This window comes from Salmo salar, chromosome 04 (assembly GCF_965601325.2).
Source record: "Salmo salar chromosome 04, fSalSal1, whole genome shotgun sequence".
In the NCBI taxonomy this organism is placed as follows: Eukaryota; Metazoa; Chordata; class Actinopteri; order Salmoniformes; family Salmonidae; genus Salmo; species Salmo salar.
In genome coordinates, this window is record NC_138294.1 from 78,000,943 (window position 1) to 78,018,335 (window position 17,393).

The 17,393-nt window shown below is 42.4% G+C and overlaps 1 protein-coding gene across 4 annotated transcripts in view; it reads left to right on the forward strand.

The window, feature by feature from the left end:
• Window positions 1-17,393, forward strand: part of gramd1ba (GRAM domain containing 1Ba) — an 80,723-nt gene that overhangs the window by 55,674 nt on the left and 7,656 nt on the right. For all 4 annotated transcript variants that reach the window (XM_082974726.1, XM_082974724.1, XM_082974725.1 and 1 more), the window contains 10 exons: window positions 8,513-8,616; window positions 9,148-9,243; window positions 12,472-12,552; window positions 13,491-13,606; window positions 13,717-13,876; window positions 14,621-14,810; window positions 15,227-15,373; window positions 15,682-15,806; window positions 16,182-16,324; window positions 16,699-16,802. In XM_082974726.1, coding sequence (XP_082830852.1) covers window positions 8,513-8,616; window positions 9,148-9,243; window positions 12,472-12,552; window positions 13,491-13,606; window positions 13,717-13,876; window positions 14,621-14,810; window positions 15,227-15,373; window positions 15,682-15,806; window positions 16,182-16,324; window positions 16,699-16,802 — 1,266 coding nt within the window. The remainder of the gene's footprint in view (window positions 1-8,512; window positions 8,617-9,147; window positions 9,244-12,471; window positions 12,553-13,490; window positions 13,607-13,716; window positions 13,877-14,620; window positions 14,811-15,226; window positions 15,374-15,681; window positions 15,807-16,181; window positions 16,325-16,698; window positions 16,803-17,393) is intronic.

A 17,393-nucleotide genomic window follows, 5' to 3' on the forward strand; every position in this document is an offset into this window, starting at 1 on the left:
GCCATGGACCCAAAATATTGATGTTTTGTTCCCCGAGCCACTTAGTTATCACTTTTGCCTTATGGCAAGGTGCTCCATCATGCTGGAAAAGGCATTGTTCATCACCAAACGGTTCCTGGATAGTTGGGAGAAGTTGCTCTCGGAGGATGTGTTGGTACCATTCTTTATTCATGGCTGTGTTCTTAGGCAAAATTGTGAGTGAGCCCACTCCCTTGGCTGAGAAGCAACCCCACACATGAATGGTCTCAGGATGCTTTGCTGTTGGCATGGCACAGGACTGATGGTAGCGCTCACCTTGTCTTCTCCGGACAAGCTTTTTTCCAGATGCCCCAAACAATCAGAAAGGGGATCCATCAGAGAAAATGACTTTACCCCAGTCCTCAGCAGTCCAATCCCTCTACCTTTTGCAGAATATCAGTCTGTCCCTGATGTTTTTCCTGGAGAAAAGTGGCTTCATTGCTGCCCTTCTTGACACCAGGCCATCCTCCAAAAGTCTTTGCCTCACTGTGCGTGCAGATGCACTCACACCTGCCTGCTGCTATTCCTGAGCAAGCTCTGTACTGGTGGTGCCCCGATCCCGCAGCTGAACCAACTTTAGGAGACGGTCCTGGCACTTGTTTCCTTGCAGGTAACCATGTTTGACAGAGGAAGAACAATGATTCCAAGCACCACCCTTCTTTTGAAGTTTCCAGTCTGTTATTCGAACTCAATCAGCATGACAGAGTGATCTCCAGCCTTGTCCTCGTCAACACTCACACCTGTGTTAACGAGAGAATCACTGACATGTCAGCTGGTCCTTTTGTGGCATGGCTGAAATGCAGTGGAAATGTTTTTTGGGGATTCAGTTCATTTGCATGGCAAAGAGGGACTTTGCAATTCATCTGATCACTCTTCATAACATTCTGGAGTATATGCAAATTGCCATCATACAAATTGAGGCAGCAGACTTTGTGAAAATTAATATTTGTGTCATTCTCAAAACTTTTTGCCACGACTGTACATTAACTGTAATTTTGTTTATGTTCCAACACTCCCTCCATCTTATGCAAATGTCAGTTATTTAAAAATGTTGTTGTATATCCTACCTATTATTTGAGCGAGTATCTTTTCCTGACTCAAATTGGATTCCCTCAACATTGCTCTGATGAACAAAAGCTTTCAGATCAAAATGTCGTAAAATACAACTTTTAAGTTGTATATATTTGAAAATGTCTACATTGGTCAGTCCAAAGTAGATTTTTAAATTATGTTATGAAAATAATTGTATTTTAGAATCCGTTTCATTTTCTTCCATGTTGTTATAATGGTCTTAACTATGAAGTTGTCAATATTCTTAGCTCCATCCTTTGAAAACAAACAAGTGAAATGATTCTGGGGATGAGCATGCACATCTTCAACATTGAAAAATCGGGGTATGGTTGTAGAGAATCGAAGGACCATGAATATAATAAGAAACCTTAGGTGCGGGCTTAAGACTGGTAGCAACCACTGTAGAATATCCAGTCAGAACAAGGATGAGGCGGATGTCCAGGTTAAGGGGGGTTTAATGGAAGATGTCCACATTCTCACATCACACATCTGACCACTCATGTTTCAGATAACTGAGAATCATGTCCCTTGATAACTGACATTAACTATGGCTCTGAAAGGAAAGAGGAGAAAGATAACTTGGGCTATAGCACTGCTATAATATGAATTAAATGGCTGTATACGCTAGCACAGGTAAGTATATAACAGCCAGGGTTATACACTACAGCAGGCATAAGGCCTAGTAACATGGCAATAGACTAAACAACCTATTGGACTTGTACACATGAAACTCAGGCAAATGTACTCAAATAAACAGTACAGTAATCTTGAAATGTATACATAATATAAATACAATGACCATGAGTGAGATGTATATCTATATAATAGAAAATAGCCTAGCACCATAAATGAGAAATGCTAATAAACGGCTAATCGCTAACAGTCATGCTAAAATTCTCATGCATTCCAATGCAACAATGCTAACAGTAGTGCGAATGCTAGCGCGAGCTAGCTAACAAGCTAAACACACGGTAAATATACACAATTGACCACAAAACTTAGCTCCACATAATAGGATACAGATCTCAAGGCACTTACATTTAGATGCATGCACAATTAAACATCAGACATACAGGGATCAGTCCACAGTAGCAAAAGTTCAGCAGGATGGGGAAAGCACGTTTCTGACCACACAGCGTGCTGCGGTCATAGAATAACTGAAACAGAAGTCCCAGGAATCAAGGCCACTGATAAGCTGAATGCGATGCGATAAGTATTTGGTGTGACCTTGACCAATAAGACACTAACAAAAGTGGGGCTCCTCTGAATGGAAGACAAAGCTGCCCGACTAGAACTAACCAGAAGGGATGGCTAGAATCAGCTGACGGAAGTTGTCCATTTTAACATTGTTCCTCTTTAGAGTATTTAACAATATATACCTTGGGTGGCGAGTTGATACAATTCCAAATTTGGAAGTTTAAAAACACCATCAGATTTTGGGAAATGTTCCTATTTATTCTGAGTTTTATTTGCCCAAATGAAGTCTGTTATTGGTATTACCGAAAATAAATATAAAACATTTGGGAGCCATGCCATTCTAAAGCGGTTTATTCTACCTGTAAGATTTATGGGGAGATTATTCCATTTAATTATATCTGCTTTCAAGTTGTTGAGTAATGGGTTAAAGTTATCTTTATGTATTTGTTGTTTGTCACTTATTAAGCATCTTAAGTATGTAATATCTTTGTGGACCACTTAAAGTATTGCTGGAGATCATGAGTTATTCGTTTTCTTTTTCCTATTGCCAATATTCCAGTTTTTTCCAGGTTCATTTTATATCCTGAGATTTTTAGATTATTCCGGAAATATTTTTACATTGAGTTTTCAATATTAGTCCGGTGTAGCAGAAGATTGTCTGCAAATAAGTTTAGTTTATATACATGTTTACAAATACTGATATCTGTTGCATTTGGGTCCTGTCTAATTCTTTTTATTTTAAATGTTTTATTTCACCTTTATTTAACCATGTAGGCTAGTTGAGAACAAGTTCTCATTTGCAACTGAGACCTGGCCAAGATGAAGCAAAGCAGTTTGACACATACAACAACACAGAGTTACACATGGAATAAATAAACATACAATCAATAATACAGTAGAAAAATCTATATATACCATGTGCAAATGAGGTAGGATAAGAGGGGTACGGCAATAAATAGGCCATGGTGGCAAAGTAATTACAATATAGCAATTAAACACTGGAATTGTAGGATGTGCAGAAGATGAATGTGCAAGTTGAGATACTGGGGTGCAAAGGAGCAAGATAAATAAATAAATACAGTATGGGGATGAGGTAGTTTGGATAGGCTATTTACAGATGAGCTATGTACAGGTGCAGTGATCTACAAGTGGTTCAATTGCCAGTGGAAACAGGAGGGGGGAGAGAGGCCTCCCTGTCTCGTACCCCTTTCTAAAGCAATTTTATCAGATAATGTATTATTTGTGTATATTTCTGCTTTAGGATATTTAGATATTTTTATGACATTTCTTATTTCATCTGGAAAGTTGAATGTTTCCAAAGTTTTGATTAAAAAAGGCCACTCGATTGTCAAAAGCCTTTTCGGCATCAACAGCCATTTTTGGAAAATGTACATCTTGTTTTTTAGCGCGTTGTATTATACTAAAACATGTTCTTGTATTTGTTTGCATGTGTGTATTTTGAAAAAACCCTGTTTAGTATGTATCAAGTCTGGTAATAATTTTGCCATTCTGTTGATTTATGAATTTTGTTATTTTATTGTCTCAAGTTTAATAAATTATCACTCTGTAATCTGCTGGGGACTCTCCTGAAATAACTGTTGATACATGGAACTCAGAAGCACTGCATTGAGTGGCATGTGTGCTTGTCATTTGCGTAAATAGGGGTGCTACTTTGTCCCAGAATACCAAATAAAATTCTATGTGAAAGCGGTCCATCCCTGGTGCTTTCTCCGAGCGAATGTTTTAACGGTGTCTATTATTTATTCTTTGGGTGAGTTCCATTTGCTGATCTCTGCTTTAGGGTTATTGAGTCTAAGAAGGCTGTAGAATCAGTCCAACTGAAATATAATTCTTATTTTATATAGATTTTCATAGAAGCTTTTATAATTGTTATTAGAAGCATTGTTGTTTAATTAAAGCAATTGTATACTTAACTTAAAAAATGATTACTTGTTTGGCGTGTATTCATTTTGTGTGGGCTGTGTGGTGTTTACCGGTTTCTTTTGCCATTTTTATTTATTTATTTTATTTCACCTTTATTTAACCATGTAGGCTAGTTGAGAACAAGTTCTCATTTGCAACTGCGACCTGGCAAAGTTACAGCATAGCAATTCGACACATACAACAACACAGAGTTACACATGGAATAAACAAAACATACAGTAGAAAAAAGAAAACAAAAAGTCTATATACAGTGAGTGCAAATGAGGTAAGATAAGGGAGTTTAGGCCATGGTGGCAAAGTAATTACAATATAGCAATTAAACACTGGAATGGTAGATGTGCAGAAGATGAATGTGCAAGTAGAGATACTGGGGTGCAAAGGAGCAAGATAGATAGATGGATAAATAAATAAATAAATACAGTATGGGGATGAGGTAGATAGATGGGCTGTTTACAGATGGGCTATGCACAGGTGCAGTGATCTGTGAGCTGCTCTGACAGCTGGTGCTTAAAGCTAGTGAGGGAGATATGAGTCTCCAGCTTCAGTGGTTTTTGCAGTTCGTTCCAGTCATTGGCAGCAGAGAACTGGAAGGAAAGGCGACCAAAGGAGGAATTGACTTTGGGGGTGACCAGTGAGATATACCTGCTGGAGCGCGTGCTACGAGTGGGTGCTGCTATGGTGACCAGTGAGCTGAGATAAGGCGGGGCTTTACCTAGCAGAGACTTGTAGATAACCTGTAGCCAGTGGGTTTGGCGACGAGTATGAAGCGAGGGCCAACCAACGTGAGTGTACAGGTCGCAGTGGTGGGTAGTGTATGGGGCTTTGGTGACAAAACAGATGGCACTGTGATAGACTGCATCCAATTTGTTGAGTAGAGTGTAGGAGGCTATTTTATAGATGACATCGCCGAAGTCTGGGATTAGTAGGATGGTCAGTTTTATGAGGGTATGTTTGGCAGCATGAGTGAAGGATGCTTTGTTGCGATATAGGAAGCCGATTCTAGATTTAATTTTGGATTGGAGATGCTTAATGTGAGTCTGGAAGGAGAGTTTACAGTCTAACCAGACACCTAGGTATTTGTAGTTGTCCACGTATTCTAAGTCAGAGCCGTCCAGATTAGTGATGCTGGACGGGCGGACAGGTGCGAGCAGTGATCGATTGAATAGCATGCATTTCATTTTACTTGCATTTAAGAGCAGTTGGAGGCCACGGAAGGAGAGTTGTATGGCATTGAAGCTCGTCTGGAGGTTAGTTAACATAGTGTCCAAAGAGGGGCCAGAAGTATACAGAATGGTGTCGTCTGCGTAGAGGTGGATCAGAGAATCACCAGCAGCAAGAGCGACATCATTGATGTATACATCAAAGAGAGTCGGCCCAAGAATTGAACCCTGTGGCACCCCCATAGAGACTGCCAGAGGTCCGGACAACAGGCCCTCCGATTTGACACACTAAACTCTATCAGAGAAGTAGTTGGTAAACCAGGCGAGGCAATCATTTGAGAAACCAATTAAATAGTATGCTTTAACTTGTAGTTGTAGGCTCTCTTCAAAAGTAAATGGGTTCTTTATTTTGTAAATATTTTTTGGGGTCTTTTTCTAAGATAATGATTTATTTGTATTTCATTTTAATTTCTAACTCTGATTTAACTTTTGCCAAGTATGAGATTATCATTCCCCTAATGTATGCCTTAAAAGCATCCCAAATTGGCCTCTCGAGCGGCGCAGTGGTCTTTATTTTTTCGTTTACATATTTAATACATTTCTTGTCTTGAAGATGCTCTATGTTCATTCTCCATATTCTGTCACTAAGTGTATTTTCTATTGGTGTAATTAAGCATGATTCATGAGAATGATCCGATATCACTATATCATGGATTTTAGAACCAGTATATTGTTGTGCTTTAAAAAAAAAAATTTTTTAAAGGTGTAGTCTTTTGTAGTTGGGAATACAAATCTCCAGATGTCCTGTAAAAATATTTGTAGAGTCCCTATTCGATTGACGGGTTGGTTGTTTAGCAACAAAACCGACGCCTGTACAACTATGGGACAAAACAGACAGGGTTGGCTTAGATTGTTGACAACATGTTAACAATATTTTCTCTCCATTGTTTGTTGATAACAAATCAGTTTGCACAATGAGCACTTGTTGTCTCTAGAATACATAATTGTTTGGCTAACTAGTGAATTTGAGGCATATTAGCATTGACATCAAATCAGTCAAAACACCTCAAAACAAAACACAGTATGAAGAACAAGATGAATCTAGCTGAAACAAGTTACTTACGATTCCCCACATGGCAGTTTCTTGTCATTGTTTGTAGCTATCTGGCCATCCAGAATCACATCGTTTTTGTGACGTCAGCTAACCCATCTATACGACAGACAATCATACCTGTTCCACACAACACATTTCTGAATGTTCTATAACTTTTCACACAACCTGAACAGGCCCCAGGTTTCGATTCATACGCTCAGCTGGCTTTTCTGCCATGGGACTTGTTTTGAAGCTCAAATGCACATAAACTCAGCAAAAAAAGAAATGTCCCTTTTTTAGGATCCTGTCTTTCAAAGATAATTCGTAAAAATCCAAATAACTTCACAGATCTTCATTGTAAAAAGTTTAAACACTGTTTCCCATGCTTGTTCAATGAACCATAAACAATTAAGGAACATGCACCTGTGGAACGGTCATTAAGACACTAACAGCTTACAGATGGTAGGCAATTAAGGTCACAGTTATGAAAACTTAGGACGCTAAAGAGTCCTTTCTACTGACTCTGAAAAACACCAAAAGAAAGATGCCAGGGTCCATGCTCATCTGTGTGAACGTGCCTTAGGCATGCTGCAAGGAGGCATGAGGAATGCAGATGTGGCCAAGCCAATAAATTGCAATATCCGTGCTGTGAGACGCCACAGACAGCGCTACAGGGAGACAGGACGGACAGCTGATTGTCCTCGCAGTAGCAGACCACATGTAACAACACGTGCACAGGATCGGTACATCCGAACATCACACCTGCGGGACAGGTATAGGATGGCAACAACAACTGCCCGAGTTACACCAGGAACGCACTATCTCTCCATTGGTGCTCAGAGTGTCCGCAATAGGCTGAGAGAGGCTGGACGGAGGGCTTGTGGGCCTGTTGTAAGGCAGGTCCTCACCAGACATCACCGGCAACAACATCATCTATGGGCACAAACCCACCATCGCTGGACCAGACAGGACTGGCAAAAAGTGCTCTTCACTTATGAGTCACGGTTTTGTCTCACCAGGGGTGATGGTCGGATTCGTGTTTATCGCCGAAGGAATGAGCGTTACACCGAGGTCTGGAGCGGGATCGAGGTGGAGGGTCCGTCATGGTCTGGGGCCGTGTGTCACAGCATCATCAGACTGAGCTTGTTGTCATTGCAGGCAATCTCAACACTGTGTGTTACAGGGAAGACATCCTCCTCCCTCGTGGTGCGCTCTCATCCTGACATGACCCTCCAGCATGACAATGCCACCACGCACATAACGAGCAGTATTGCTGATTTCCTGAAAGACAGGAATGTCGGTGTTCTGCCATGGCCAGCGAAGAGCCCGGATCTCAATCCCATTGTGCACGTCTGGGACCTGGTGGATCAGAGGGTGAGGGCTAGGGCCATTCCCCCCAGAAATGTCCGGGAACTTGCAGGTGCCTTGGTGGAAGAGTGGGGTAACATCTCACAGCAAGAACTGGCAAATCTGGTGCAGTCCATGAGGAGGAGATGCACTGCAGTACTTAATGCAGCTGGTGGCCACTCCAGATACTGACTGTTACTTTTGATTTTGACCCCCGCTTTGTTCAGGGACACATTATTCCATTTCTGTTAGTCACATGTCTGTGGAACTTGTTCAGTTTATGTCTCAGTTGTTGAATCTTATGTTCATACAAATATTTACACATGTTAATAAGTTTGCTGAAGATAAAAGCAGTTGACAATGAGAGTACGTTTCTTTTTTTGCTGAGTTTAGATGCAGCCTTGTCCCAGATCTGTTTGTGCTCATACATTCTATCCTTAATGAGGGCAGACTGTTTGGCATGATAATGAGTGGCAAGGAGTTGGCATGCCAGTATAAATAGACTGGATAGATGTAGGCCGTCATTATAAGTAAGAATTTGTTCTTAACTGACTTGCCTAGTTAAATCAACTTTAAAATAAAAATTTGATCTGCAGATGTTTTATATTTGTTGGTAGAGCAAAAACTTCTTATAAACCCCATGACCTTTAATAACCTGATGACCTTTGACCCTGTGTGGCAGACTACTCCTGTGCCCTGCAAAGAGATATCCTGCTGCAGGGGCGCCTCTACGTCTCAGAAAACTGGATTTGTTTCTATAGCAACATCTTCCGCTGGGAAACGCTGGTACGGACTTTAGTTTCCTTTACCATTCTCTACGCTGGGTTACTCTGTCCCTTAATGCACAAAGTGCCAAATTGCCCTCGTACTTATGTATAGGCCATCTATTTTCTCTTAATAGAAGGTATTTGACTTTAAATTAAACTGATTTGCTTGGTTTGTTCCATATACTGCAGTATTAAAGCTACAGTCTAGGATTGGTGAGTCTGTAAAATCATATGTCTTATCAGAACCCAAAATATAAGGTTTTATTATTTCATGTTAACAAGCAACAAGAATGTAATCATACAATCTATATCTTCAAAATATGGTTAAAACCATAGAATCTTTATGATGCCAATGACTTGCAGCTAGAGCACTGTCTATCAATTTGAGTTTCCCTCCGCTGTATACCAAAACAAGTCTGGTTGAGGACCCCATTCTGTTGTTTTTCCACTCAGACTGTAGCTTTAATGATAACATCTTTCATTTGCAGTAGTTCTAGGCTTTTCAGGAGTGATGTTATCTGTAGTCTTACACAGTTTCGCCTCTCTCTAGCTGACAGTCCGGCTGAAGGATATCTGCAGCATGACAAAGGAGAAGACTGCCCGCCTCATTCCTAACGCCATCCAGCTGTGCACAGACAATGACAAGGTCAGCACTGGACACACACATGCATATATACACAGGCATGGACGATTGACACTCCTATTTGTCATATCTTTTTATTTGAGTCGAGAAGCCACAGTCATTTAAAAAAAGATATATATATATTTCACCTTTATTTAACCAGGTAGGCTAGTTGAGAACAAGTTCTCATTTGCAACTGCGACCTGGCCAAGATAAAGCATAGCAATTCGACACATACAACAACACAGAGTTACACATGGAATAAACAAAACATACAGTCAATAATACTGTAGAACAAAAGAAAACAAAAAGTCTATATACAGTGAGTGCAAATGAGGTAAGTTAAGGCAATAAATAGGCCATGGTGGCAAAGTAATTACAATATAGCAATTAAACACCGGAGTGGTAGATGTGCAGAACACAAGAATGGTAAAGCACCCTTTACTGCTTCTAACAGTTTACCAATCAGCTTGCTGCCGACTCTTAGCAAATGTAAAAATGATGACCAGATACAATGCTATTGCTCTCTAAACAAATTAACAAAAGACTTTCAGCATGCTTATAGAGAAGGGCACTCAACATGCACTGCACTGACACAAATGACTGATGATTGGTTGAGAGAAATTGATAATAAGAAGATTGTGGGAGCTGTACTGTTAGATTTCAGTGCAGCCTTTGATATTATTGACCATAACCTTTTGTTAAAAAAATGTGTTCTTTTTTTTTTTCTTCAACCTGCCGTATCGTGGATTCACAGCTATCTATCGAAAAGAACACATAGGGCTTTCTTTAATGGAAGCATCTCTAATGTTAAACATGTAAAGTGTGGTGTACAGTAGGGCAGCTCTCTTTGCCCCCTACTCGTCTCTATTTTCACTAATGACCTGCCGCTGGCATTAAACAAAGCCTGTGTGTCCGTGTATGCTGATGATTCAACCATTTACGCTTTAGAAACCACAGCTAGTGAAATCACTGAAACCATAAACAAAGAGTTTTAATAAACTAGTCCTGAACATCTCTAAAACTAAGAGGATTGCATTTGGTACAAATCATTCCCTAAATTCTAGACCTCAGCTGAATCTGATAATGAATAATGTGGCTATTGAGAAAGTTGAGGAGACTAAATGACTTGGTGTTACTTTAGAATGTAAACAGTCATGGTGAAAACATATTGATTCAATGGTTGTAAAGATGGGAAGAGGTCTGTCCATAATTAAGAGATGCTCTGCTTTTTTGACACCACACTCCATAAAGCAAGTCCTGCAGGCTCAAATTTGATGTTATCTTGATTATTGTCCAGTCATATGGTCAGGTGCTGCAAAGAAGAAGGACCTAGAAAAGGTGCAGCTGGCGCAGAACAGAGCGGCACGTCTTGCTCTTCACTGTAATCAGAGGGCTAATATCAATACAATGCATGCCAGTCTCTCTTGACTGAAAGTAAGGAGCGACTGACTGCATCACTTATTTGTATCAGAACCTCCGTGTTGAAAGTTTGCATAGTCAACTTGCACACAGCTCTAGCACACACACTTACCCCACCAAACATGCCATTCCACAGCCCCCAAATCCATAACAAATTCAAGAAAATGCACAGTATTATACACTGAGTGTACAAAACATTAGGAACGCCTTCCTTATATTGAGTTGCAGCCCTTTTTGCCCTCAGAACAGCCTCAATTTGTTAGGGCATGGACTATACAAGCTGTCGAAAGCGTTCCACAGGGATACTGGCCCATGTTGACTCCAATGCTTCCCACAGTTGGCTTCATGTCCTTTGGGTGATGGACCATTCTTGGGACACATGGAAAACTGTTGAGCATGAAAAACTCAGCAGCATTGCAGTTCTTGACACACTCAAACCGGTCCGCCCCTAGCACCTACTACTATACCCCGTTCAAAGGCACTCAAATCTTTTGTCTTGCCCATTCATCTTCTGAATGGCACACATACGCAATCTATGTCTCAAGGCTTAAAAATCACCTGGTTAGTCTGCGTCATGGAAAGTTGTTCCTAATGTTTTGTACACTCAGTGTATAGCGCCATGATTGCATTGAATTCTCTTCCATCTCACATTGCTCAAGTGAACACCAAACCTGGTTTCAAAAAACAGATAAGGCAACACCTCTCGGCACAACGCCTCTCCCCCATGTGACCTAGATATTTTGTGTGTATGTACTGATACACTATATATACAAAAGTATGTGAACACCTTCAAATTAGTGGATTTGGCTATTTCCGCCATACCTGTTACTGACAGGTGTATAAAATCGAGCGCACAGTCCATAGACAAACATTGGCAGTAGAATGGTCCGTACTGAAGAGCTCAGTGACTTTCAGTGTGGCAATCTTAACGCTACAGCATACAATGACATTCTAAACGATTCTGTGCTTCCAACTTTGTGGCAACAGTTTGGGAAAGGACCTTTCTTGTTTCTGCATGACAATGCCCCCTGGGCACAAATCGAGATCAATACAGAAATGGTTTGCCGAGATCGGTGTGGAAGAACTTCACTGGCCTGCACAGAGCCCTTACCTCAACCCCATTGAACACTTTTGAGAGAAATTATATTGCCGACTGCGAGCCAGGCCTAATCGCCTAACATCAGTGCCCGAACGCTGTCAATGTAAATAGTCCTGGTGGTCATTTCATTCATTGTTCAGAAGTCTTATGGTTTGGGGTAGAAGCTGTCAAGGAGTCTTTTGGACCCAGACTTGGTGCTCCGGTACCGCTTTCCATGCGGTAGCAGAGAGAACCGTCTGAGTTGGGTGACTGGAGTCTTTGACAATTTTTTGGGCATTCCTCTGACACCGCCTGGTATAGAGGTCCTGGATGGCAGGAAGCTTGGCCCCAGTGATGTACTGGGCCGTATGCACTACCCTCTGTTGCGCCTTACGGTCAGATGCCGAGCAGTTGCCATACCAGGCGGTGATGCAACCGGTCGGGATGCTCTCGATGTATGTAGTTCTGTCCTTGAGCTGTTCTTGTCTATTAATGTTCTGTATTATGTCATGTTTTGTGTGGACCCCAGGAAGAGTAGCTGCTGCTTTCGCAACAGCTAATGGGATCCTAATAAAATACCAAATTAAAGACCAAATGCACACACAAACATATGCATGCACATACATTTATTTGCGCCTGTGTGTATATAAAGTATGTGTACATACACAACTATTGAACTTTTTTATGACAGACAGATGGCTTTCCTATCAGGTTGGTGATGTAGTATCCTGACCTTTTCTTGCTTCCTCCAGCACTTTTTCACCTCGTTCGGCGCAAGGGATCGGACATACATGATGATGTTCAGACTATGGCAGAATGCTCTGCTAGAAAAGGTACGACTGTTACATGTATGACTGTTCACTTTTAATTCAACTAAAATACTGTGGAGAGTGTATTGTTGCCAATTTAGTCAAAGCTCACCTTTTCCTCTTTCTATCACTTCTCCCTCTTTCATCTATATCCATTCTCTCTCTCTCCTTTCTCACTTCTCCCTCTTTCATCTATATCCATTCTCTCTCTCTCCTTTCTCCCTCCTCCCTCTTTCATCTATATCCATTCTCTCTCTCTCCTTTCTCCCTCCTCCCTCGATCATCTATATCCATTCTCTCTCTCTCCTTTCTCCCTCCTCCCTCTTTCATCTATATCCATTCTCTCTCTCTCCTTTCTCCCTCCTCCCTCTTTCATCTATATCCATTCTCTCTCTCTCCTTTCTCCCTCCTCCCTCTTTCATCTATATCCATTCTCTCTCTCTCCTTTCTCCCTCCTCCCTCTTTCATCTATATCCATTCTCTCTCTCTCCTTTCTCCCTCCTCCCTCTTTCATCTATATCCATTCTCTCTCTCTCCTTTCTCCCTCCTCCCTCTTTCATCTATATCCATTCTCTCTCTCTCCTTTCTCCCTCCTCCCTCTTTCATCTATATCCATTCTCTCTCTCTCCTTTCTCCCTCCTCCCTCTATCATCTATATCCATTCTCTCTCTCTCCTTTCTCCCTCCTCCCTCTTTCATCTATATCCATTCTCTCTCTCTCCTTTCTCCCTCCTCCCTCTTTCATCTATATCCATTCTCTCTCTCTCCTTTCTCCCTCCTCCCTCTTTCATCTATATCCATTCTCTCTCTCTCTCCTTTCTCCCTCCTCCCTCTTTCATCTATATCCATTCTCTCTCTCTCCTTTCTCCCTCCTCCCTCTTTCATCTATATCCATTCTCTCTCTCTCCTTTCTCCCTCCCTCTCTCCTTCGTCGCTCGCTCTCTCTCTTTCTATCTATCTCAGCCTTTGTGTCCCAAAGAGTTGTGGCACTTTGTCCATCAGTGTTATGGCAATGAGCTGGGTCTGACCAGCGACGACGAGGACTACGTGCCGCCAGACGATGACTTCAACACCATGGGGTGAGTTTTGACCCCATAGGCACACACACCATGATCATGGGTAAAGCGCTGGCACCGTTCCCCGTGCTGATAACGTTGACTTACAGCTGTTGCGCGTCCCTGTGATTTAGGTATTGCGAGGAGCTGCCCGTGGAGGAGAACGACGCCAATGACGCCACAACCCTCGCCAAGACGCCAGACGTCAAGGGCGACACCAGCCCCCTGTTGTCCCGCAGAGTCTTCCCCGACAACGTCCTGCCCTGCCCGGGCATCATCGACCCTCTCCTTCCCGTGAGTACCACTAGATATTAGACCAATTCTTGCTTTGCATCACCTACAGACAAAACATTATAGAGTGTTCTAGAGTCAGCAACTTAGTCAGCTAGCCCACCTCAGACTCTGCTACCCAAGCCTGATGGGCCCCAACACTATACATTGGGTTAGGGCTGCGTAGGGACCTGTTTTTACATCAATATCTAGGATACGGGCAGGGCTTAGTTATCACTAAATTGATCTCTAACTGTTTAAAGCTGAGCCATTTGCTTGTGCTCTGCTGTGCAGTACAGTCACATCTGACTAAGATCAAATTCAACCTCGTCAAATATAAGACCAGAACATTGTCTAAGTCGAGAGGAGAGATTATTTCACAGAAAAGAATAACGTTCCTTGAATAATCTGAGATTCGAGTAATGAAATGTAACTAACTAACAGCTAACTGCTCGAGCCCTTGCTATGGATACTCACACACAGACTAGCAGAAGAGCGGGAGCAGCCCAGGGAGCGAGGGACAGAGACCAGCAGATAATGGATACTAACAAAGGAAGGGCCTGAGTAGGGCAGGGCCTGAATGTTGCATGCATGGGTAGGGCTCAAGCTTCAAATTCATGCCCATGCAGGGCCCTCCCAAGATCACACCAGTGGCATTTCAAACATATTATCCCTTGCTGAGCTTTCAGTTTTACAAGTAGGTAGGGCAATGATCTGTGATTATGTTTTGACTTGACCCTTCGCTCATGACCCCCTCTTCCTCCGTAGTTTGATTTGGCCGCCGTGGACGATTTCCCCCTGTGTCTCCCTGATGACGAACTCCTGACCCTCCAGTTGCCGGGGTTGGACAACCGGAGCAGTGGTCACAGCAGTCCCGCCCCCTCGCCCTCGCTGGACTTCAACGACAACGAGGACCTCCCTACCGAGCTCAGCGACTCCTCCGAGACGCACGACGAAGGTTTGGCTCTCTTAAACATGCACAAGTGCGCTCACTTGCACACATGCGTGCATACACGATGACTCATTCACTCACTCACTCACACACACTCACTCTGTCACTGTCCTATTCCTGTATATTAAAACACATCCTTTCACACACACTCACTCTGTCACTGTCCTATTCCTGTGTATTAAAACACATCCTTCTCACTCACTCACTCACTCACTCACTCACTCACTCACTCACTCACTCACTCACACACACACACACACACACACACACTCACACTCTGTCACTGTCCTATTCCTGTATATTAAAACACATCCTTTCACTCACTCACTCACTCACTCACTCACTCACTCACTCACTCACTCACTCACTCACTCACTCACTCACTCACTCACTCACTTGCTCTCCTTCCTCTGTGTGTGCAGCAGGGGAGGTGCAGGCCTTTCATGAAGACCTGCATGGGAAGCAGTACATGAACGAGGTGTACGAGTTCAGCGTTGACAAGATGTACGACATCCTCTTCACCGAGTCCACCTTTATGAGGGACTTCCTAGAGCAGAGACGCTTTTCAGGTGAGACCGCAGTACCCAGACCAGTTTTACCTTTTAGATCTTAATAATTAAGATTACATGGACAGGGAGGGACCTGATCCTTGATCAGTTTTTCTCTCCTTCCTCCCTTGAGGTAAATCCTTATCTGACATGTCTGGATTGGTAAAGTGGACACCTTGCTTTCGCTTATCTAATAACTCACAGATCAGAATTGTAAGAAGGCTGGAAGGATGCATTTTGAAAGAATTCAATGTGTGTCAGACTAAAACCTGGGCAAATGTTAAAGGAGTAAGGGCTGATCTTTGTGTCTGTCTTCACTCTTCGTCTAGACATAGTCTATCACCCCTGGAAGAAAGAGAAAGACGAGGCAGGCAACCAGACCAGAGAGATCATGTACACCGTCTCCCTCACCAACCCCTTGGCCCCCAAGACCGCCACCGTCACTGAGACTCAGGTGAGTGGAGCCTCCCAGTGGCAATGCAGGTCATAGAGGTTTTAAATGTTGTACATAGTTTGTTTTCATGCTTTGTTTGTATTTGACGTAACGTAACCACAGTCACTGTTATGATCACCTGTGTGTAATGCATTATGAATGCTATTACGGTTATGAATGTATTTACAGGCTGCTTTTGGGAGCCACGGGTTGTTATGAATGCTTATAGCAATAGTTTTATTATTGATTATTTATAGAAGGTACTAAAACATATAGAAAAACCACCACATCCATTTTCAGATGACAAATGGCTGAAAGTAGTTTGCAGCCTTCCAATTGCCAGAATCTGCCTTTTTTTGTCTGTTAACACAACTATTCCATATTTGTGTGGTTTAGACGCTGTACAAGGCCAGCCAGGAGAGCGAGTGCTACATCATAGATGCCGAGGTGATAGCACACGACGTCCCCTACCATGACTACTTCTACACCCTAAACCGCTACGTGCTCACCAGGGTGGCCAGGAAGAAGTGTCGGCTAAGGTGAGAGATTTCCCTCTGTTCTTCCTATGATTGGAGATGGGGTGCTCCACTCTGTTAAAATTTGCTATATTAAAATTCCAACCAGGGTCGTGTTCAGTGGGGCACACTGTAGAAAAACGCTTTACAACGGAAGACGATAACAAGTGTTCTGATTGGATCTGTTTAGGTAGTACCTCTCCATTTCACTCTGTTTAAAAATGTTTTCTCCTTACTGAACACAACCTTGATAATGCAGTACTTGACTCCTTGGGTGAAATGTATTCAAAATGTATTAAAAGAATAAGTCAAATTTAAGGTTGACCAAGCAGGTGTAATGACGGTTGAAGTGCGTGTGTGTGTGCGTGTGTGTGTGTGTGTGTGTGTGTGTCCTGCAGGGTATCCACAGAGTTGCGCTACAAGAAACAGCCGTGGGGGCTGGTCAAGGGCTTCATCGAGAGGAACTTCTGGAGCGGCCTGGACGAGTACTTCAGACACTTAGGTCAGTTGGACTATAGTTTCATGTAGAATATGAGTGGTATGAAGCCTGGGGTCCAGTCTAGTATTTGTTAGCCTGATCCACCATCCTGCTAGCTGTGCTCTCGTTTCACTTCATCAAGAATCCGTGTAGCGGAACAGAATGTAAGCTCGCGAGATCAGGATGGTGGTGAGAGGCTAGGGATTTGTCTTTCTTAAAACATTTAAATCAACTGCATGTGTTTGTATTCTCACTTGAGAAACTAGAATGAGTACTCTTTAGATACTGCTTAATCACCAGGATAAATGATTGAAGTAAATATTTAACTCAAAGAATGAAGTCATTTACTTTGCTTAAACCTCTAGTTTGCATGCCGGTTTGTTTAAGTGGTCTACTTAAGTGGGTCCTTTTGTAGTTGCCTTGCCAACAACTCACAACAAAGAAGTAAATGGCAGAAACATACTGGCACCCTGGCTATTGAATCTCTCCATGATTTAGGACCCAGCTTCTGAATACCATACAGTGTCATACTGGTTGCATCCCTAATGGCACCCTATTCCCTATATAGTGCACTACTTTTGACCAGAGCCTTAAGGGCCCTGATCAAAAGTAGTA